We start from the raw sequence: 23,063 nt of genomic DNA, 5'->3' as shown, positions 1-23,063 counted from the left end.
CTAGTCGGCTGGCCCTCGCTACATATTCGTCGCCAGACCCACTGGCTCCAGGTCATCTACAAGTCCATGCTAGGTAAAGCTCCGCCTTATCTCAGTTCACTGGTTACGATGGCAACACCCATCCGTAGCACGCGCTCCAGCAGGTGTATCTCACTGATCATCCCTAAAGCCAACACCTCATTTGGCCGCCTTTCGTTCCAGTTCTCTGCTGCCTGTGATTGGAACGAATTGCAAAAATCGCTGAAGTTGGAGACTTTTATCTCCCTCACCAACTTCAAACATCTTCTATCTGAGCAGCTAACCGATCGCTGCAACTGTACATAGTCTATTGGTAAATAGCCCACCCATTTTCACCTACCTCATCCCCATACTGTTTTTATTTATTTATTTTTCTGCTCTTTTGCACACCAATATCTCTACCTGTACATAACCTTCTGATCATTTATCACTCCAGTGTTAATCTGCATAATTGTAATTATTTGCCTACCTTCTCATGCCTTTTGCACACAATGTATATATAGACTCCCCTTTTTTCTACTGTGTTATTGACTTGTTAATTGTTTACTCCATGTGTAACTCTGTGTTGTCTGTTCACACTGCTATGCCTTATCTTGGCCAGGTCGCAGTTGCAAATGAGAACTTGTTCTCAACTAGCCTACCTGGTTAAATAAAGGTGAAATAAAAATAAAATAAAAAAACCAAGGTTGTCAGGTGCACAGTGTTTCCTCCGACACATTGGTGTGGCTGGCTTCCAGGTTGGATGCGCGCTGTGTTAAGAAGCAGTGCGGCTAGGTTGGGTTGTGTATCGGAGGACGCATGACTTTCAACCTTCGTCTCTCCCGAGCCCGTACGGGAGTTGTAGCGATGAGACGAGATAGTAGTTACTACAACAATTGGACACCACAAAATTGGGGAGAAAAAGGGGTAAAAATTCAAAAAAAAAAAAATTATACGTTTTTTTTTAAAAGAGCGCCTGGGGAATAGGAGTGGAGCTAGGCACTGCAGGGCCTGTATTCACCTCTTCATCACCAGAGGAACAGAGGAGGAGTAGGATAAGGGTACGGCTAAAAGCTATGAGAATTGGTTGTCTAGAATGTCTGGAACAGAGAGTAAAAGGAGGTTTCTGGGGGCGATAAAATAGCTTCAAGGTATAATGTACAGACAAAGGTATGGTAGGATGTGAATACAGTGGAGGTAAACCTAGTTATTGAGTGATGATGTCAGGATTTGGCCAGGGTTGTTCCGGTTTTTGGTCACTAGATGCCCTCATTGTGCTTTTTGACCTTTTGTTTTCCCTTGATCCCCATTATTATTTGCACCTGTGCCTCGTTTCCCCTGATTGTATTTAAACCCTTAGTTTTCCTCAGTTCTTTGCTCTGTGTTTGTATGTTAGCACCCAGCCCTAGTATTCTGTGAACTCTTGTTGATCCCGGTGGACTCTCTTGTGGAATTCTGTTCTTCTTTATTTATTTTTGAGTATCTTTTGAGGCTTTTTATGCTGTTCCTACCACCTTGTGGATTTACCTTTTTTGTCTTGGAGGATTACCTTTGTTCTTGTGGAATTCCTTTTGAGGTTGTGGAGTTACATGTTTTCCTGAAGGACTTCTCTTTTTACTTCATTAAATACACCGTCTCAAGTACTGCTGTGTCTGCCTCATCTTCTGGGTTCTGCCGACTATTCGTGGCTCAGTAGGTTAAGTGACTGTTTCTCACTCCGGAGACCCGGGTTCGTAACCGGGCCCTGACAGATGAGAGAGATATTGTCTCTAGAAACATAATTGAAACCAGGTGATGTCATCGCATGTGTGGGTGGTCGAACTGTAAGGTTGGATAAGGTATAGTGAGCAGGGCTAGAGGGTCTACAGTGAAACATGAACCAGAACACCAATGGACAAGGCATATTGACATTAAGGAGAGGCATGCTTAGTCGGGTGATCATAAGGGTCCAGTGAGTAGTGAGGTTGGTTGGGGTCACGGCGATTCAGACAGCTAGCCGGGCCATCGGTAGCAAGCTAGCATAGGATGGAGATCTGTTTTTAGCCACGCGTTTCCGTCGGTAGATTAGTGGGGTTCCGTGTGGTAGTGGGGATCAATCCAATTGACAAAATAGATAGAGTCATAGTGACCCAAGAAAAATTGTCTGATAGACCTATTCAGATAGCAGCCGATAAGACAGCTAACGATTAGCGGGCCGCAGATGGGCGTTCAGGTAACGTCGCAACGTAGGGGCCAGTTGGATAACTCCCTCGGGCAGATAACGTCGGTAGTCCAGTCGTGAAGGCCCGGTGGGGCTCCGCATCGGCAGTAAAACGGGTCTGGATAGGTGATTGTAGCCCAGGCTGATGGAACTCTTCAGCTGGCTAGCTCTGGAATAATTGATGTTTGCTCCGGGATCGACGTAAGCCAATAGTCACACGGATAGCAGCTAGCTAGCTGCGAGATCCAGGTGTAAATGTCCAGAGCTTGCGGTTGAAATCCGGGGATATGGAGAGAAAAATAGGTCTGGTATGTTCTGGTCTGAGTCGCGTTGTACAAAACTGCCGATAGATTTTCGAGCTAAAGGATAGCTGATGACCACAAACCGTGGTTAGCTGAATATTAACGTTAGCCAGTAATCTGGCTAGCTTCTGGTTAGCTTCTGGCTAGCTTCTGGTTAGCTTCTGGCTAGCTTCTATTGTGGATTTCAGATTTGAGGTAAATAATACTTCTTTTTTTTTAATTGGTGAGGTGATGATGATTACAGTATGAGGGTAATGATTACAGTGTGGGGTAGTGATTACAGTGTGAGGGTAATGGTCACATTATGTGGGTAATGATTACATTATGAGTGTAATGATTACAGTGTGAGGGTAGTGATTACAGTATGGAGGTCATGATTACAGTGTGAAGGTAATGATTACAGTGTGAGGGTAATGATTACAGTGTGGGGGTAGTGATTACAGTGTGGGGGTATTGATTACAGTATGTGGGAAATGATTACAGTATGAGGGTCATGATTACATTATGAGGGTAATGATTACAGTGTGAGGGTAGTGATTACAGTGTGGGGGTAGTGATTACAGTGCGGGGGTGGTGATTACAGTATGAGGGTAATGATTACATTATCAGGGTAATGATTACAGTATGAGGGTAATGATCACATTATGGGGGTAATGATCACATTATGAGGGTAATGATCACATTATGAGGGTAATGATCACATTATGAGGGTAATGATCACATTAAGAGGGTAATGATTACAGTATGAGGGTAATGATCACATTATGAGGGTAATGATTACAGTATGAGGGTAATGATCACATTATGAGGGTAATGATTACAGTATGAGGGTAATGATCACATTATGAGGGTAATGATCACATTATGAGGGTAATGATTACATTATGAGGGTAATGATTACATTAGGATGGTAATGATTACAGTATGAGGGTAATGATTACAGTATGAGGGTAATGATCACATTATGAGGGTAATGATTACATTATGAGGGTAATGATTACATTATGATGGTAATGATTACAGTGTGAGGGTAATGATTACATTATGAGGGTAAAGATTACATTATGATGGTAATGATTACAGTGTTGGGGTAGTGATTACAGTATGAGGGTAATGATCACATTATGAGGGTAATGATTACATTATGAGGGTAATGATTACAGTGTGGGGGTAGTGATTACAGTGTGGGGGTAGTGATTACAGTATGAGGGTAATGATTACAGTATGAGGGTAATGATCACATTATGAGGGTAATGATTACAGTGTGGGGGTAGTGATTACAGTATGAGGGTAATGATTACAGTATGAGGGTAATGATCACATTACGAGGGTAATGGTTACAGTATGAGGGTAATGATTACAGTATCAGGGTAATGATTACAGTATGAGGGTAATGATCACATTATGAGGGTAATGATTACAGTATGAGGGTAATGATTACAGTATGAGGGTAATGATTACAGTATGAGGGTAATCCTGTGGAAAACAGGAGGAGACTGGAGCAGTAAGTGCTAGGCATTAAGTTTGTTTTTCACACGTATGTTCCTCCTCTCTATCTCTTCCAGATACACATAATGATATTTGTTGGGCGTGTAATTACTTAGAGAGTCAAAAGCCACACTGGAAAAGGGAGAACATGTTCACACCATTAAGTTTAAATGAATGATATGTATGCAAACATTTGCTTCTGTCCACCATAGCCCTGGGAGAGAGAGAGGCTGTCTTTGTGTTGTATTGTGTAGTGCAGTGTGTTCAGTTGTGCTGTACTGTCCCACTGTTGTTGTGCTGTGCTGTACGGTGTGTTTTACTTGTTTTGTTGTTGACAGCCATGTCTCTGGCTGCTGGTTCTGACTGACAATGAGCCCTGACCTAGCTGCTGTAAGACATCCACCCACTCGCCATGCCCACACACTCCGCTCTGTGGTAGACACTTAGGTTACCTTGTGGAGTGGACTAAGAACAGTGGTTTCCTTTGGAGTCAGGGTAAATTCAAAGCATTCCTTAAATGATTAATACGGTGCCCAAAAATGTCAAGACAAATTGTGTGCAAGTGTGTGCATGCTTGCATGTGTAACGGAGTTAAGAATGTACCGTAAGCTCACTCCACGGCTTGCTTGAAATGTCGCCGATGACGCTATCGAATTAGATATTTCTCGATAGTTTAAACGGTTGGTACGTTGTCAAGGAGGGTGGTCACTTGTGTTTGCGAACAGAGGGTGACGGGTTTGAGCCCGGTATGGGGACATGGACAGTGGAGGAAGCTATACTGACAGCAGCAAACTGAAGTCCGTTTCACGTGTCTGCGTACATGTGTGTGTCCGCATGGTGCACGTGTACTACGTGCGTGTGTGTGTGTGTGTGTGTGTGTCCCTCCCCTGAGGCCAACAGAGCACTTCCCGGTTGTAATGAGGCGAGAACTGAAACGAGGCTGTAATAATGCTGCCTGGGGAGCAGAGCCTGGCCTCGGCTAGCCCGTCCGGGGTCATACCCTGTTACACAGCTCTGATAGCACGATTCGATCAATGGACATCTGCTCTCAGTATTGCCGTCCGGCCCCAGTTGACACATACTGTGCTGTTATAGTGAACAACCGTGAACATCAAGTTACATCAGGTATATGTGGTCTCAAATGGGGATAAGGCCTTCCATACTAACACCCTGTGTGCTTAAAACCTACAGAGTTGCATTATAACCACGCACTCAACTGTACTGTACTTTGTTTTGTAACTTTTGCACTGCTGAGAGGAGAGCTGACAAGGAAGCATTCCATTGTACTGTGTAAACTACGCTGTACCTTATCCATATGACCAATACAATTTTATTTCCTTTGAATAGCACAACCCCAACAGTGGAAACCCTGTCCAAATGATAGATTTTATAGATTCAAATCTGTAGATGGATATATTTTAATAGTTTAATCAAATTACTGTTTGTACACAAACTGGCTACTGTATCTTAGCCAAAATAAAAATCATGCAAGTTAGATCCGTTTCACAACACAGTACTACATTTTTTTAGTAGGTAGTCAATCTATCAGAGAAATAAATAAAGAGTGAGACTGGGAGAGAAGTAGAGAGTCTTACAGTGGCTGAAATAGGTCTGCATCTATCTACAGTGCCTTGCGAAAGTATTCGGCCCCCTTGAACTTTGCAACCTTTTGCCACATTTCAGGCTTCAAACATAAAGATATAAAACTGTATTTTTTTGTGAAGAATCAACAACAAGTGGGACACAATCATGAAGTGGAACGACATTTATTGGATATTTCAAACTTTTTTAACAAATCAAAAACTGAAAAATTGGGCGTGCAAAATTATTCAGCCCCTTTACTTTCAGTGCAGCAAACTCTCTCCAGAAGTTCAGTGAGGATCTCTGAATGATCCAATGTTGACCTAAATGACTAATGATGATAAATACAATCCACCTGTGTGTAATCAAGTCTCTGTATAAATGCACCTGCACTGTGATAGTCTCAGAGGTCTGTTAAAAGCGCAGAGAGCATCATGAAGAACAAGGAATACACCAGGCAGGTCCGAGATACTGTTGTGAAGAAGTTTAAAGCCGGATTTGGATACAAAAAGATTTCCCAAGCTTTAAACATCCCAAGGAGCACTGTGCAAACGATAATATTGAAATGGAAGGAGTGTCAGACCACTGCAAATCTACCAAGACCTGGCCGTCCCTCTAAACTTTCAGCTCATACAAGGAGATGACTGATCAGAGATGCAGCCAAGAGGCCCATGATCACTCTGGATGAACTGCAGAGATCTACAGCTGAGGTGGGAGACTCTGTCCATAGGACAACAATCAGTCGTATATTGCACAAATCTGGCCTTTATGGAAGAGTGGCAAGAAGAAAGCCATTTCTTAAAGATATCCATAAAAAGTGTTGTTTAAAGTTTGCCACAAGCCACATGGGAGACACACCAAACATGTGGAAGAAGGTGCTCTGGTCAGATGAAACCAAAATTGAACTTTTTGGCAACAATGCAAAACGTTATGTTTGGCGTAAAAGCAACACAGCTGAACACACCATCCCCACTGTCAAACATGGTGGTGGCAGCATCATGGTTTGGGCCTGCTTTTCTTCAGCAGGGACAGGGAAGATGGTTAAAATTGATGGGAAGATGGATGGAGCCAAATACAGGACCATTCTGGAGGAAAACCTGATGGAGTCTGCCATAGACCTGAGACTGGGACAGAGATTTGTCTTCCAACAAGACAATGATCCAAAACATAAAGCAAAATCTACAATGGAATGGTTCAAAAATAAACATATCCAGGTGTTAGAATGGCCAAGTCAAAGTCCAGACCTGAATCCAATCGAGAATCTGTGGAAAGAACTGAAAACTGCTGTTCACAAATGCTCTCCATCCAACCTCACTGAGCTCGAGCTGTTTTGCAAGGAGGAATGGGAAAAAATGTCAGTCTCTCGATGTGCAAAACTGATAGACATACCCCAAGAGACTTACAGCTGTAATCGCAGCAAAAGGTGGCGCTACAAAGTATTAACTTAAGGGGGCTGAATAATTTTGCACGCCCAATTTTTCAGTTTTTGATTTGTTAAAAAAGTTTGAAATATCCAATAAATGTCGTTCCACTTCATGATTGTGTCCCACTTGTTGTTGATTCTTCACAAAAAAATACAGTTTTATATCTTTATGTTTGAAGCCTGAAATGTGGCAAAAGGTCGCAAAGTTCAAGGGGGCCGAATACTTTCGCAAGTCACTGTATTTCTTTCTATCTATCTCTCTCTCACTCACTCTCACAAACACATGCGCACGCACGCACGTGCACACACACACACACACACACAAACGTGACCTGTTTAGCCTGACTCATTTCCCCTCCTGTTTGACTAAACATTCCATCCCTGACAGAAAGAATAACACAAACACACACACACACACACATTACACCTTTTTGGCAGACTGCACAGAATGCTGTTCGGTGAAAATGTAATGTATAACACACATATTATTCGCAAACACACATAGGCAGCATAAACACACACATACACAGACACAGACACACAAACACACATAGGCAACATAAACACATACATACACAGACACACAAACACACATAGGCAGCATAAACACATACATACACAGACACACAAACACACATAGGCAGCATAAACACACACATACACAGACACACAAACACACATAGGCAGCATAAAACACACACAGACACAGACACACAGACACACATAGAGTGGGGTCCAAAATTATTGACACCCTTGATAAAGATGAACAACAATGACTATAAAATACATAACTCAAATATTGAGTATATTGTATGCTCAAGAGAATGGGGAAATTATAGTATTTTACACTAATAGAATTGCTCAGAAAAAAATTTATTTTGTTTAACAAAATAAGGTGGTCAAAAGTTTAGTATTTGGTCCCATATTCCAAGAAATTACTACATCAAGCTTGTACCTCCAAGAGATTTCCACTTCTCACCATTACCAATAACAGGGGAGGTTAGCACGTCTTAGGGGTATGATCTTTGACCCTCTGTGACTTTCTCACACACGTAGTTAAAGGAGATGTCATTAAGTACCTACCAAATCTGTCACGAGTCCGACCGAGGGTGTTTCCCTTTCCCGGGCAGGTGGCGCTCGGCGGTCGTCGTCACCGGCCTATTAGCTGCCACTGATTGTTTTTCCTTCCCCTCCTTGTATGTTGAGTGGTAGCACCTGTGAATGTTTAATTAGTTTGTCTTTATTAGACAGCCGGCCCGCCCGGTTGTTGTGCGGGATTATTTCTATGTAAACCTTCGGCTCTGTGGTATAGGCACGTGTTAGTGTCCGGTCGGGATTGTTTCCCATTGTACATTTTGACTCCCTGTGTTTTGGGAACGTAACGTGTTTGTGTGGATTTACCTTTTTTGTCTTGGAGGATTACCTTTGTTCTTGTGGAATTCCTTTTGAGGTTGTGGAGTTACATGTTTTCCTGAAGGACTTCTCTTTTTACTTCATTAAATACACCGTCTCAAGTACTGCTGTGTCTGCCTCATCTTCTGGGTTCTGCCGACTATTCGTGGCTCAGTAGGTTAAGTGACTGTTTCTCACTCCGGAGACCCGGGTTCGTAACCGGGCCCTGACAGATGAGAGAGATATTGTCTCTAGAAACATAATTGAAACCAGGTGATGTCATCGCATGTGTGGGTGGTCGAACTGTAAGGTTGGATAAGGTATAGTGAGCAGGGCTAGAGGGTCTACAGTGAAACATGAACCAGAACACCAATGGACAAGGCATATTGACATTAAGGAGAGGCATGCTTAGTCGGGTGATCATAAGGGTCCAGTGAGTAGTGAGGTTGGTTGGGGTCACGGCGATTCAGACAGCTAGCCGGGCCATCGGTAGCAAGCTAGCATAGGATGGAGATCTGTTTTTAGCCACGCGTTTCCGTCGGTAGATTAGTGGGGTTCCGTGTGGTAGTGGGGATCAATCCAATTGACAAAATAGATAGAGTCATAGTGACCCAAGAAAAATTGTCTGATAGACCTATTCAGATAGCAGCCGATAAGACAGCTAACGATTAGCGGGCCGCAGATGGGCGTTCAGGTAACGTCGCAACGTAGGGGCCAGTTGGATAACTCCCTCGGGCAGATAACGTCGGTAGTCCAGTCGTGAAGGCCCGGTGGGGCTCCGCATCGGCAGTAAAACGGGTCTGGATAGGTGATTGTAGCCCAGGCTGATGGAACTCTTCAGCTGGCTAGCTCTGGAATAATTGATGTTTGCTCCGGGATCGACGTAAGCCAATAGTCACACGGATAGCAGCTAGCTAGCTGCGAGATCCAGGTGTAAATGTCCAGAGCTTGCGGTTGAAATCCGGGGATATGGAGAGAAAAATAGGTCTGGTATGTTCTGGTCTGAGTCGCGTTGTACAAAACTGCCGATAGATTTTCGAGCTAAAGGATAGCTGATGACCACAAACCGTGGTTAGCTGAATATTAACGTTAGCCAGTAATCTGGCTAGCTTCTGGTTAGCTTCTGGCTAGCTTCTGGTTAGCTTCTGGCTAGCTTCTATTGTGGATTTCAGATTTGAGGTAAATAATACTTCTTTTTTTTTAATTGGTGAGGTGATGATGATTACAGTATGAGGGTAATGATTACAGTGTGGGGTAGTGATTACAGTGTGAGGGTAATGGTCACATTATGTGGGTAATGATTACATTATGAGTGTAATGATTACAGTGTGAGGGTAGTGATTACAGTATGGAGGTCATGATTACAGTGTGAAGGTAATGATTACAGTGTGAGGGTAATGATTACAGTGTGGGGGTAGTGATTACAGTGTGGGGGTATTGATTACAGTATGTGGGAAATGATTACAGTATGAGGGTCATGATTACATTATGAGGGTAATGATTACAGTGTGAGGGTAGTGATTACAGTGTGGGGGTAGTGATTACAGTGCGGGGGTGGTGATTACAGTATGAGGGTAATGATTACATTATCAGGGTAATGATTACAGTATGAGGGTAATGATCACATTATGGGGGTAATGATCACATTATGAGGGTAATGATCACATTATGAGGGTAATGATCACATTATGAGGGTAATGATCACATTAAGAGGGTAATGATTACAGTATGAGGGTAATGATCACATTATGAGGGTAATGATTACAGTATGAGGGTAATGATCACATTATGAGGGTAATGATTACAGTATGAGGGTAATGATCACATTATGAGGGTAATGATCACATTATGAGGGTAATGATTACATTATGAGGGTAATGATTACATTAGGATGGTAATGATTACAGTATGAGGGTAATGATTACAGTATGAGGGTAATGATCACATTATGAGGGTAATGATTACATTATGAGGGTAATGATTACATTATGATGGTAATGATTACAGTGTGAGGGTAATGATTACATTATGAGGGTAAAGATTACATTATGATGGTAATGATTACAGTGTTGGGGTAGTGATTACAGTATGAGGGTAATGATCACATTATGAGGGTAATGATTACATTATGAGGGTAATGATTACAGTGTGGGGGTAGTGATTACAGTGTGGGGGTAGTGATTACAGTATGAGGGTAATGATTACAGTATGAGGGTAATGATCACATTATGAGGGTAATGATTACAGTGTGGGGGTAGTGATTACAGTATGAGGGTAATGATTACAGTATGAGGGTAATGATCACATTACGAGGGTAATGGTTACAGTATGAGGGTAATGATTACAGTATCAGGGTAATGATTACAGTATGAGGGTAATGATCACATTATGAGGGTAATGATTACAGTATGAGGGTAATGATTACAGTATGAGGGTAATGATTACAGTATGAGGGTAATCCTGTGGAAAACAGGAGGAGACTGGAGCAGTAAGTGCTAGGCATTAAGTTTGTTTTTCACACGTATGTTCCTCCTCTCTATCTCTTCCAGATACACATAATGATATTTGTTGGGCGTGTAATTACTTAGAGAGTCAAAAGCCACACTGGAAAAGGGAGAACATGTTCACACCATTAAGTTTAAATGAATGATATGTATGCAAACATTTGCTTCTGTCCACCATAGCCCTGGGAGAGAGAGAGGCTGTCTTTGTGTTGTATTGTGTAGTGCAGTGTGTTCAGTTGTGCTGTACTGTCCCACTGTTGTTGTGCTGTGCTGTACGGTGTGTTTTACTTGTTTTGTTGTTGACAGCCATGTCTCTGGCTGCTGGTTCTGACTGACAATGAGCCCTGACCTAGCTGCTGTAAGACATCCACCCACTCGCCATGCCCACACACTCCGCTCTGTGGTAGACACTTAGGTTACCTTGTGGAGTGGACTAAGAACAGTGGTTTCCTTTGGAGTCAGGGTAAATTCAAAGCATTCCTTAAATGATTAATACGGTGCCCAAAAATGTCAAGACAAATTGTGTGCAAGTGTGTGCATGCTTGCATGTGTAACGGAGTTAAGAATGTACCGTAAGCTCACTCCACGGCTTGCTTGAAATGTCGCCGATGACGCTATCGAATTAGATATTTCTCGATAGTTTAAACGGTTGGTACGTTGTCAAGGAGGGTGGTCACTTGTGTTTGCGAACAGAGGGTGACGGGTTTGAGCCCGGTATGGGGACATGGACAGTGGAGGAAGCTATACTGACAGCAGCAAACTGAAGTCCGTTTCACGTGTCTGCGTACATGTGTGTGTCCGCATGGTGCACGTGTACTACGTGCGTGTGTGTGTGTGTGTGTGTGTGTCCCTCCCCTGAGGCCAACAGAGCACTTCCCGGTTGTAATGAGGCGAGAACTGAAACGAGGCTGTAATAATGCTGCCTGGGGAGCAGAGCCTGGCCTCGGCTAGCCCGTCCGGGGTCATACCCTGTTACACAGCTCTGATAGCACGATTCGATCAATGGACATCTGCTCTCAGTATTGCCGTCCGGCCCCAGTTGACACATACTGTGCTGTTATAGTGAACAACCGTGAACATCAAGTTACATCAGGTATATGTGGTCTCAAATGGGGATAAGGCCTTCCATACTAACACCCTGTGTGCTTAAAACCTACAGAGTTGCATTATAACCACGCACTCAACTGTACTGTACTTTGTTTTGTAACTTTTGCACTGCTGAGAGGAGAGCTGACAAGGAAGCATTCCATTGTACTGTGTAAACTACGCTGTACCTTATCCATATGACCAATACAATTTTATTTCCTTTGAATAGCACAACCCCAACAGTGGAAACCCTGTCCAAATGATAGATTTTATAGATTCAAATCTGTAGATGGATATATTTTAATAGTTTAATCAAATTACTGTTTGTACACAAACTGGCTACTGTATCTTAGCCAAAATAAAAATCATGCAAGTTAGATCCGTTTCACAACACAGTACTACATTTTTTTAGTAGGTAGTCAATCTATCAGAGAAATAAATAAAGAGTGAGACTGGGAGAGAAGTAGAGAGTCTTACAGTGGCTGAAATAGGTCTGCATCTATCTACAGTGCCTTGCGAAAGTATTCGGCCCCCTTGAACTTTGCAACCTTTTGCCACATTTCAGGCTTCAAACATAAAGATATAAAACTGTATTTTTTTGTGAAGAATCAACAACAAGTGGGACACAATCATGAAGTGGAACGACATTTATTGGATATTTCAAACTTTTTTAACAAATCAAAAACTGAAAAATTGGGCGTGCAAAATTATTCAGCCCCTTTACTTTCAGTGCAGCAAACTCTCTCCAGAAGTTCAGTGAGGATCTCTGAATGATCCAATGTTGACCTAAATGACTAATGATGATAAATACAATCCACCTGTGTGTAATCAAGTCTCTGTATAAATGCACCTGCACTGTGATAGTCTCAGAGGTCTGTTAAAAGCGCAGAGAGCATCATGAAGAACAAGGAATACACCAGGCAGGTCCGAGATACTGTTGTGAAGAAGTTTAAAGCCGGATTTGGATACAAAAAGATTTCCCAAGCTTTAAACATCCCAAGGAGCACTGTGCAAACGATAATATTGAAATGGAAGGAGTGTCAGACCACTGCAAATCTACCAAGACCTGGCCGTCCCTCTAAACTTTCAGCTCATACAAGGAGATGACTGATCAGAGATGCAGCCAAGAGGCCCATGATCACTCTGGATGAACTGCAGAGATCTACAGCTGAGGTGGGAGACTCTGTCCATAGGACAACAATCAGTCGTATATTGCACAAATCTGGCCTTTATGGAAGAGTGGCAAGAAGAAAGCCATTTCTTAAAGATATCCATAAAAAGTGTTGTTTAAAGTTTGCCACAAGCCACATGGGAGACACACCAAACATGTGGAAGAAGGTGCTCTGGTCAGATGAAACCAAAATTGAACTTTTTGGCAACAATGCAAAACGTTATGTTTGGCGTAAAAGCAACACAGCTGAACACACCATCCCCACTGTCAAACATGGTGGTGGCAGCATCATGGTTTGGGCCTGCTTTTCTTCAGCAGGGACAGGGAAGATGGTTAAAATTGATGGGAAGATGGATGGAGCCAAATACAGGACCATTCTGGAGGAAAACCTGATGGAGTCTGCCATAGACCTGAGACTGGGACAGAGATTTGTCTTCCAACAAGACAATGATCCAAAACATAAAGCAAAATCTACAATGGAATGGTTCAAAAATAAACATATCCAGGTGTTAGAATGGCCAAGTCAAAGTCCAGACCTGAATCCAATCGAGAATCTGTGGAAAGAACTGAAAACTGCTGTTCACAAATGCTCTCCATCCAACCTCACTGAGCTCGAGCTGTTTTGCAAGGAGGAATGGGAAAAAATGTCAGTCTCTCGATGTGCAAAACTGATAGACATACCCCAAGAGACTTACAGCTGTAATCGCAGCAAAAGGTGGCGCTACAAAGTATTAACTTAAGGGGGCTGAATAATTTTGCACGCCCAATTTTTCAGTTTTTGATTTGTTAAAAAAGTTTGAAATATCCAATAAATGTCGTTCCACTTCATGATTGTGTCCCACTTGTTGTTGATTCTTCACAAAAAAATACAGTTTTATATCTTTATGTTTGAAGCCTGAAATGTGGCAAAAGGTCGCAAAGTTCAAGGGGGCCGAATACTTTCGCAAGTCACTGTATTTCTTTCTATCTATCTCTCTCTCACTCACTCTCACAAACACATGCGCACGCACGCACGTGCACACACACACACACACACACAAACGTGACCTGTTTAGCCTGACTCATTTCCCCTCCTGTTTGACTAAACATTCCATCCCTGACAGAAAGAATAACACAAACACACACACACACACACATTACACCTTTTTGGCAGACTGCACAGAATGCTGTTCGGTGAAAATGTAATGTATAACACACATATTATTCGCAAACACACATAGGCAGCATAAACACACACATACACAGACACAGACACACAAACACACATAGGCAACATAAACACATACATACACAGACACACAAACACACATAGGCAGCATAAACACATACATACACAGACACACAAACACACATAGGCAGCATAAACACACACATACACAGACACACAAACACACATAGGCAGCATAAAACACACACAGACACAGACACACAGACACACATAGAGTGGGGTCCAAAATTATTGACACCCTTGATAAAGATGAACAACAATGACTATAAAATACATAACTCAAATATTGAGTATATTGTATGCTCAAGAGAATGGGGAAATTATAGTATTTTACACTAATAGAATTGCTCAGAAAAATTTTTATTTTGTTTAACAAAATAAGGTGGTCAAAAGTTTAGTATTTGGTCCCATATTCCAAGAAATTACTACATCAAGCTTGTACCTCCAAGAGATTTCCACTTCTCACCATTACCAATAACAGGGGAGGTTAGCACGTCTTAGGGGTATGATCTTTGACCCTCTGTGACTTTCTCACACACGTAGTTAAAGGAGATGTCATTAAGTACCTACCAAATCTGTCACGAGTCCGACCGAGGGTGTTTCCCTTTCCCGGGCAGGTGGCGCTCGGCGGTCGTCGTCACCGGCCTATTAGCTGCCACTGATTGTTTTTCCTTCCCCTCCTTGTATGTTGAGTGGTAGCACCTGTGAATGTTTAATTAGTTTGTCTTTATTAGACAGCCGGCCCGCCCGGTTGTTGTGCGGGATTATTTCTATGTAAACCTTCGGCTCTGTGGTATAGGCACGTGTTAGTGTCCGGTCGGGATTGTTTCCCATTGTACATTTTGACTCCCTGTGTTTTGGGAACGTAACGTGTTTGTGAGCACCCTGTGGTGCATTGGTGCGATTAAAAGACGCGCAGCATTGAACTCTCTGTCTCCTGCATTTGACTCCACACCCACGACACCCGGAGCATTACAAAATCGAACAAATATCTGACTACCATATTTATAAGACTCTTTAGGGCTGTCAATAATTTATACCCCTACATTTTTTGGGAAAAATAGTATTTGTTGCTCATCTTTATCAAGGGTGTCAATAATTTCAGACCCTGCTGTATATACACACACAAAACATGGTCTTGAGCCTTGAGCCGCTGAACGATGTGCTACATACAGTCAAAGACATGGACACAATGTCTGCTCGGCTCAGAATGAGAACGCAGCCCAAAACCACTTACAACTGATCTAGTAACACCATTAAATCCAAAAGCCCTATCTTAGATACTAGCATACTGTCTAAAATAGTTGGAGAGATTAAAACCATTCAGCTATCCAATTCCATCAAAAGTGAGACCGTGGTGATACAGAATCAATGAAACAACCCACACACAATGTCTCTCTTCAACAGATACATGGACATATCTCCGGGGGAATAAAAATTATCAAACACAGAGGAACACACAGGACAGTAAGCATCATCCCTCAATGGGTTTCATTAAGATTGTCTATCCAGTGTTACTCAACTGTGTGTTTATGCTGTGACTGTTGGCTCCTGTTGCCAATGGAGACCAATGCGACGGCTCGCTCATTGGACAAGCAGTATGCTGGTGGTCAGAGGAGACGCCATAAGTATAAGTACCCATCAGATCATAGCCAAGCTGAATAGGATCCTTATCGTCATCCCAGCCACAGCAGGGGTCAGTCTGACCCAAACAGACAGAGTCACACGATCCACTGTTAAACCCTCATCCCTTTCACAGTCCCACCTCCCACTCGTGTGCTAGACCCTGACCACTCCCCCTCCCCGTCTCTGCCTGCACAACCTCCTCTCATCTACTGGCCACTAATCTACAGCACAGCTTAATCCTCCAAACCTGGCCACACACATACACTCATAGCGTCACAGAGGCATGTGCGCACACACACACACACTCTTTCTCTCTCTCAATATAGGATGTTCCTAGTTCCTCACCCGCTCAAATTAGGATACTCCCACAGATACATGCACCCCAGATAAAGAGCCACACTGGTGTGAGTGGCCAGGCTCAATGAACATAAGGGAGAAGGTCTCAAGCCCCTAAGTGACCGTCACACAGCACGACACACAATCAATCAAATGCATTTTATAAAGCCCTTTTTACATCAGCAGTTGCAACAAAGTGCTTACACAGAAACCGATACTCAATGCAGATGTAGAAGCACAACGGCTAGGAAAAACTCCCTAGAAAGTCAGGGAACCTAGGAAGAAGCCTAGAAAGGAACCAGGCTCTGATGGGTGGCCAGTCCTCTTCTGGCTGTGCTGGGTGGAGATTATGACAGTACATGGCCATGTACTCTTAAGACACACATGCAATCATCCTTAAAGCACCCGCACTCATTCATGCTCCAGATCTGCACTTCTACTGATCCACCCTTACAGTGTTCAAATGAGGATTACACCCTGAGAGGGAGAGTGCATTCAAGGTTTTCATAGATTAGGAATTGTTGGTTTCATTCATGCTAGCTAGCCTATTAAGCACACACCAGGCTTGGGGACAATTCCATTTAAATTCCAGACAATTCAAGAAGTACACTGAAATTTGAAATTACAAATGAAATGTGGAATTGCAATATGGTTTATTTTCTGAATTGCCTGGAATTGACCCCAACCCTGGCACACACAGACTCACCCCTCCCCCTTCAGTAATGCTTGTGTGTGTGTGTGTGTGTGTGTGTGTGTGTGTGTGTGTGTGTGTGTGTGTGTGTGTGTGTGTGTGTGTGTGTGTGTGTGTGTGTGTGTGTGTGTGTGTGTGTGTGTGTGTTGTTAGTGCACAGACACTGGAAATGATTTAACTCATGCCAACTCACACATCAGGTGTTGAAATCTAAAACCACGTCACCTGAATCTCTACGGTTTCACAGTAGAAATCCTCAGATTTCTCAGTCCAATCCCTCAAATAAAGCAAACTACTGTCCTAAAGGAAAATGAATTAGTGACTCAGTTCACTCTAGCTTTCACTTCAACAATAACCATGGTGGAGGAATCTGCGTCCTTGGCCTGTATGGGAAACAGCTGCGTTCCTATAATGTCTCCCGCTGTCGCCACAACACTACCTACTGCTTCTATACAAGTTATGCACATAAAATAAGATGGGTGGGAGGGGCTAAAATATGCTAGAAATGACTCTCTCAAAATGTGTTCACAACAGCCTTATACCTCCAGCAATTTACAACATAAACAAATCAATTATTTGATCTCCTTCCTGCTCATTTTAAATGTGTTTATTCTGACGAGAGCTTTGAGAGTAGAGAAAACCTCCATCAAATAAAGATTGGACATGAGATGATGCCGACCAGAGGTTTGGCGAGAGTTAATACTCGGTTTCCTCCATCTGTTAAGAGATCTGTTTTTTAATACTTACTTCTCTAAGAAGATCTCAGGGCAATATCAGATCTCAGGGCACTATCAGATCTCAGGGCAATATCAGATCTCAGGGCAACATCATTCACAGCACGACAAGTTCATAGGCATGCGTCTTCCGGTGCAATCTAAAGAGGACAAACGTCTTTTCACATTTTTAACAGTTAGGGGCCTGGCATGCCATTGGATCTGCATTCACAGAGATGGTATAGAACCGAGATAGATGGTCAATCTAACACGCAAAGAAGGAGCAAAACTCATCAGAAACTCTGAATACCTACGGCCATCTCTCATGTCATCCTTCCCTGTACCACTCTCTGTGAATCGTGAGATACAAGGTTTACAGCTCTGTATGTCAAAATGGAATTAAGTATCTTTGACAAGCACTTGTTACATATTGTAGCCTCGACCGGGACTCTAACCATTACGCCAAGAAGTCCAAACCTCTTAACGAGGTCGGTAGGTGTTGGGTTAAGGTCGCTACAGTACACCTTTTCTTTGGGAGAGCGTGTCCCCACTTGGTATAGACCAAGTCCCTTGTGTGTACACGCCCCTCCGGTGGCCCAACGGCCTCCATTCCACTTTTGACGCCAATATACTGAACTTGGGGGGTAGCTCCGACCGGGACTCGAACCCAGGTCCATCGACTATCAATCCAACACTTTAACCGTTACGCCAAGAAGTCAGAACCTGAGGCAGCTCCAATATAATTCTAAAATCATTTGCTGGTCACTGTTAAAGGTTGCTGATTGACATATAACTGGTCATAGAACTATAATGCTAACTATAACTGCTCTGGGTAAATTCTATTTGATCATTTTAATTTCCTTATTGCTTCTATGCTGCAGCAGTGTGTGCGATTATATCAGCACAATACTGTAAACAAACTAACATGGTATAACAAATGATCAGGGCATTCTCCTCTCCAAGCCCTCACTGCTGAATGTGGAACAGACTGGGCGTGACACACAGGACAGATGACCTCCAGAACAGACTAGCGTAGCATACTGTTTGCGTCAACAAACGAAACATGATACATCACCAAATAATGACAGGAAACCCCTGAGGCCATGCAGGGAACAACCAATCCCAAGCCAGGCCCAGCAGACAGGTTAAAGACCAATATGTGTAGCCATAGTGATGTCAACATGTACAGTGTGTGTTCCCCAGTGTGTGTGTGTGTGTGTGTGTGTGTGTGTGTGTGTGTGTGTGTGTGTGTGTGTGTGTGTGTTCTTCAGACTACCTATGGTGAGCCACATCCACCAGCGGCAACACACAAAACATTCAATAGCAGAAACAATCCTCCTAGAAAAACTATGGACAAGTGTCACTTCCTGAAACCCTGCTATACTTTAGAATAGAATAGAATAGAATAGAATGGAATGCTCACCAGGTCGTGGTTGGTGGAGTTGGAGTCGTCCTCTGGGAAGGGGATGTAAACAGCTAAGGCCACACAGTTGGCAAAAATAGAGAGCAGTATAAAGATATCAAAGGGTCTGAGGCACACAGTTAAGGAACAAGCATAAAACAGAGAGAGCACATTGCAGTCATGTAAAGGTGGGGGGGGGGGGGGGGGATCCTGAAATTCTCTTGGCTCTGATGAGGTGAAAAGCACAATGCTCAAAGCAAACATTTTCAAATACAGGGACTTCATCAGTTTGAAAAATGGGGAGCTTACTCCTTATCATGGGATTGTCTTAATGTGCCATCTATAAAAACACACTGGATACGGTATGAGATGTCTGCATTCAGCACTACACTCAAATGAATTTCTCTAGTCCAGGGTTTCCCAAACTCCTCGGGACCCCAAGGGGTGCACGTTTTGGTTTTCTGCCCTAGCACTCCACAGCTGATTCAAATAATCAACTAATCATCAAGTGTTGAATCATTTGAATCAGATGTGTAGTGCTAGGGCAAAAAAAAATAAACGTTTACTCGAGGACCCGAGTTTTGGGAAACGCTGCTCTAGACTGTCTCCAGCCGAGGTCTGGTCTGGGAGTGTTTTCAGCTTAGAAGAGGAAAGGCCCAGACAATGGCAAGGATACATGATCACTATAGACTATAGAATGATCACTATAGACTGCAGAATAAATGATTTTGTTGCCGATTGTTTGTTTAGAGCTTGGGAAGAGATGCGAACTATCAGAGGATGACACTTGCCATCATGGCTATCATGGACTGCTTTCTCTTGTAAACAAATAGACCAAAAGCCACAGGTGTTTCCCATGGTCCCATGTGGGGACACAGAGAGTCCCTGTATATCTCCATCGTGAGAGCCCCAGAAAGGATACTTCCACTCCACCAGGCTGATGCAGGCTCTGCGGATGGGATTGTTGAGGGTGAGGCAGAACAGTGCCCTGGGCGGTCTGCTGTTGGTGGAGCCGCCCTGCTTCTTGCTCTTGGCATACAGCTGCCTCTTCCTCTGTGACAGTGAGCCCACCGGGGCGGGTGTGGCCCCAGGGACAGGGGGGCGGGCGCTCATGCTCTGGGGTGCCTCGCCCTGGGCGTTACGAGCAGCATGGATCGCGGCCTGCCAGGAGATAGTGCCGGTCTGGGGGCAGGGTTCGGGCTGCGGGTGGGAGGGGTTTTCTGACCCGAGGGCCGACGTGTCACCAGAGTGATGGGCTCTGTTGCTGCTGGCATACTGTGCCCCTGAGGACAGAAAAGGGGAGAGAGAGAGGGATTGATCAGAGAAAGGTGTACGCCAGAGGGAGAGTGGGGAAGGGGAGGGAAGTGAATGGTGAGACAACCAGGGGATAGAGAGTGGAAGAGAGAGAGAAAGGCATGAAATACAAACTGTATGTGAAACTCAGAAGGTTCCCTCACCAGTCTCTGTGACTATGCAGTGACACTTCAATATCCAAATAAACCTTTTAACGCTGCATGTATTTCTTCACAGGAAGATGCTACAACGTCCACAATTGAAGCCAATTGGCTTTATTTAGTATGTATGCCTAGTTATTGGTGAATCTCTTTTAAATAAAACTAGATTTTTGTTGGTCTCAGAAAACCACTACATTTAATTTATATTGGCAAACATTAATTTTGCGGTGAGCTGATTAGAATGGCAAGCTGTAATCAAAGCAATGACTTCCTTGGACAGGATAGTGATGTTGTTATTGCTTGATGAGATGGGGCTAAGCTGACCAGGGAGCATTCCCTTGACAACCAATGAAAACACAGAGGATACAGAGGAAGGCTGCTCATTGTAAGAGCCTAATAGACCATAAAGGTTGCTACAAAAAAAAATGGAAAAGAATGTGGAAATAATGATTTATTTCTGGTGATGACCTAATTGAATACTGTGAAATGGATCGCATAATCCACTGTTACAACCAATTAAATTGATGCAAAACTGAGTCAGACAAAATACAATTGAATTATTGAAATCTAAATAATGTCACTGCTTCCTCTCGCCTGGACTAGACTTCATATGATCACATTCCAAACTTCCATCAAATCAATCCACAAATATACCTACCTTTTTCTCAGGACTACATTTCAGAGGATTATTCAAATATATTACGGAGACATCAGTGACGTCCACTGCTTATAAAACTATAATAATAAATTAATGATGCTTGCAGCACAAAATAAATAGAAAGCTTTGGGCTCCGGGTCACACGAGAGACAAGTACGACAAGACTGACATAAGACACACACATATATATATATTTATTTATATATATATATATACACAAGAGCGCACCGGCGTCCTCCCGACAGCGCAGCGCTCCAGTGACAACTGATTTACATCGGATTTACCTTCGGGCTGTTCTTCTGCCTCTTGCATCCTCTTCTCCACATTGAAACACCGTTTTAATTCCAACACAGTAAAAAAAATATCAAAAAGTGTAACAATAAACGAAAGTGTTCAACAACAACATTTCATAAATCCTACAGAACCCCAGAGAGTAGCCTACACCACAAGCATCTTTGCATTGCAACATCCGGGTGTTGCGCATGATGGATCGTAGATGGATAAAATAAAGACGCCTACATTATATCCTGGATCAGTGGTCCATAGGCTACGAGTCTCTTCGAAGTTTTTGGTTAGACTACTGAAGCAACAGGAAAACGGCTGTGACCATCCTCTCAAAACTACGCGAAGATGTGATTTTGGACCCTGTGTCCAAGGTGCGCAACGTGTCACTATTTACTCTCTAATGGGCATCCCATGCTAATCCGTTTAGAGATAGCAATCTACTGTAGTAGTCTACCAGGTACGGTTGTTGTAAAAATAATAATAATAATAATAATAATAATTAAAAAACAGCTTCTGAGTTGGGCCAATGCCAATCAATTAAAATTCTTGTTTTGATTTTGATTTAACCAGGCAAGTCAGTTAAGAACAAATTCTTATTTGCAATGATGGCCTACCCCGGCCAAACCCTAACGACGCTGGGCCAATTGTGCGCCGCCCTATGTGACTCCCATTCACCGCCGGTTGTGAAACAGCCTGTAATCGAACCAGGGTCTGTAGTGACGCCTCTAGCACTGAGATGCAGTGCCTTAGACCGCTGCGCCACTCAGAAGCCCATATTATTATTATTAGGCTATATGGATGGCCATATCGCCTAATAACCATCAACAATTAACCGTAATAAATCAAACTAATAAAGTAAACTAATAAATCATGGGCCTAATATTACTATGACATCGATGTAATAACTATTATGATCATGTGTAGATTTAAGGTTAATCAATTGTTGCTCAATAACGTTCCAGGGCAATCACAGAGACAAATGGGCCTGTGGCATCGTAAATTACGTACCTGCGCTGGTGGACGCATGGCCAAACCAAATACACACCACACACCCACACACACACGCTGACACCACAATAAAATATGCATGCTTTTGGATTAATACGGGTCACTGAGGTTTGGACAATAAATGTGTTTATGGGCTTGGTAGGTCTTATTATAAACCAAAATGGGCAACTTTTAAGTTCAAAATTATTCGTTTTTTATATCACATAATTGAATTCCCTGCATGTATATTTCACAAATGAATTACTGTGTGCACACCTTGCAGATTTCACATTTATCACGTTATAAATCATCATTCTGTCTCATTAAAATCACTTGGTTTTTAAAAGGCTCTATTTTTTTGTCTAAAAAGCCAAATAATCATTAGCCAATTATTAGTCAAACATAGGGCTACATTTGGTACATAGGCTATCATGTAGAGGAGGACATTACGCACAGAAATTGAAGGCCCATAAAATAGGTCTACAGCAGGGTAAGCCAGTCTACCCCAACAAAATGTACCAAGCAAAAAACATACAATT

General features: G+C 42.9%; 1 protein-coding gene across 1 annotated transcript; it reads right to left on the bottom strand.

Annotated features, from left to right (window-relative positions):
• Nucleotides 1-17,180: 17,180 nt before the first annotated feature.
• LOC149981224 (voltage-dependent L-type calcium channel subunit alpha-1D-like) lies at nt 17,181-21,886 on the bottom strand. Its single transcript, XM_090184302.1, has 3 exons — nt 21,537-21,886; nt 20,063-20,423; nt 17,181-19,267 (listed from the first exon to the last, which is right to left on the bottom strand). Exons 1-3 carry the CDS (start codon nt 21,562-21,564, stop codon nt 19,117-19,119), a joined length of 540 nt encoding a protein of 179 aa, XP_090040428.1. The 5' UTR covers nt 21,565-21,886; the 3' UTR covers nt 17,181-19,116.
• Between the last annotated feature and the right edge of the window lie 1,177 nt (nt 21,887-23,063).

This window comes from Oncorhynchus mykiss, chromosome 9 (assembly GCF_057628025.1).
Source record: "Oncorhynchus mykiss isolate SJ-2025 chromosome 9, ASM5762802v1, whole genome shotgun sequence".
In the NCBI taxonomy this organism is placed as follows: Eukaryota; Metazoa; Chordata; class Actinopteri; order Salmoniformes; family Salmonidae; genus Oncorhynchus; species Oncorhynchus mykiss.
Note: the sequence above shows the minus strand (reverse complement) of the source record. Positions and strands in the feature narration are given on the sequence as shown.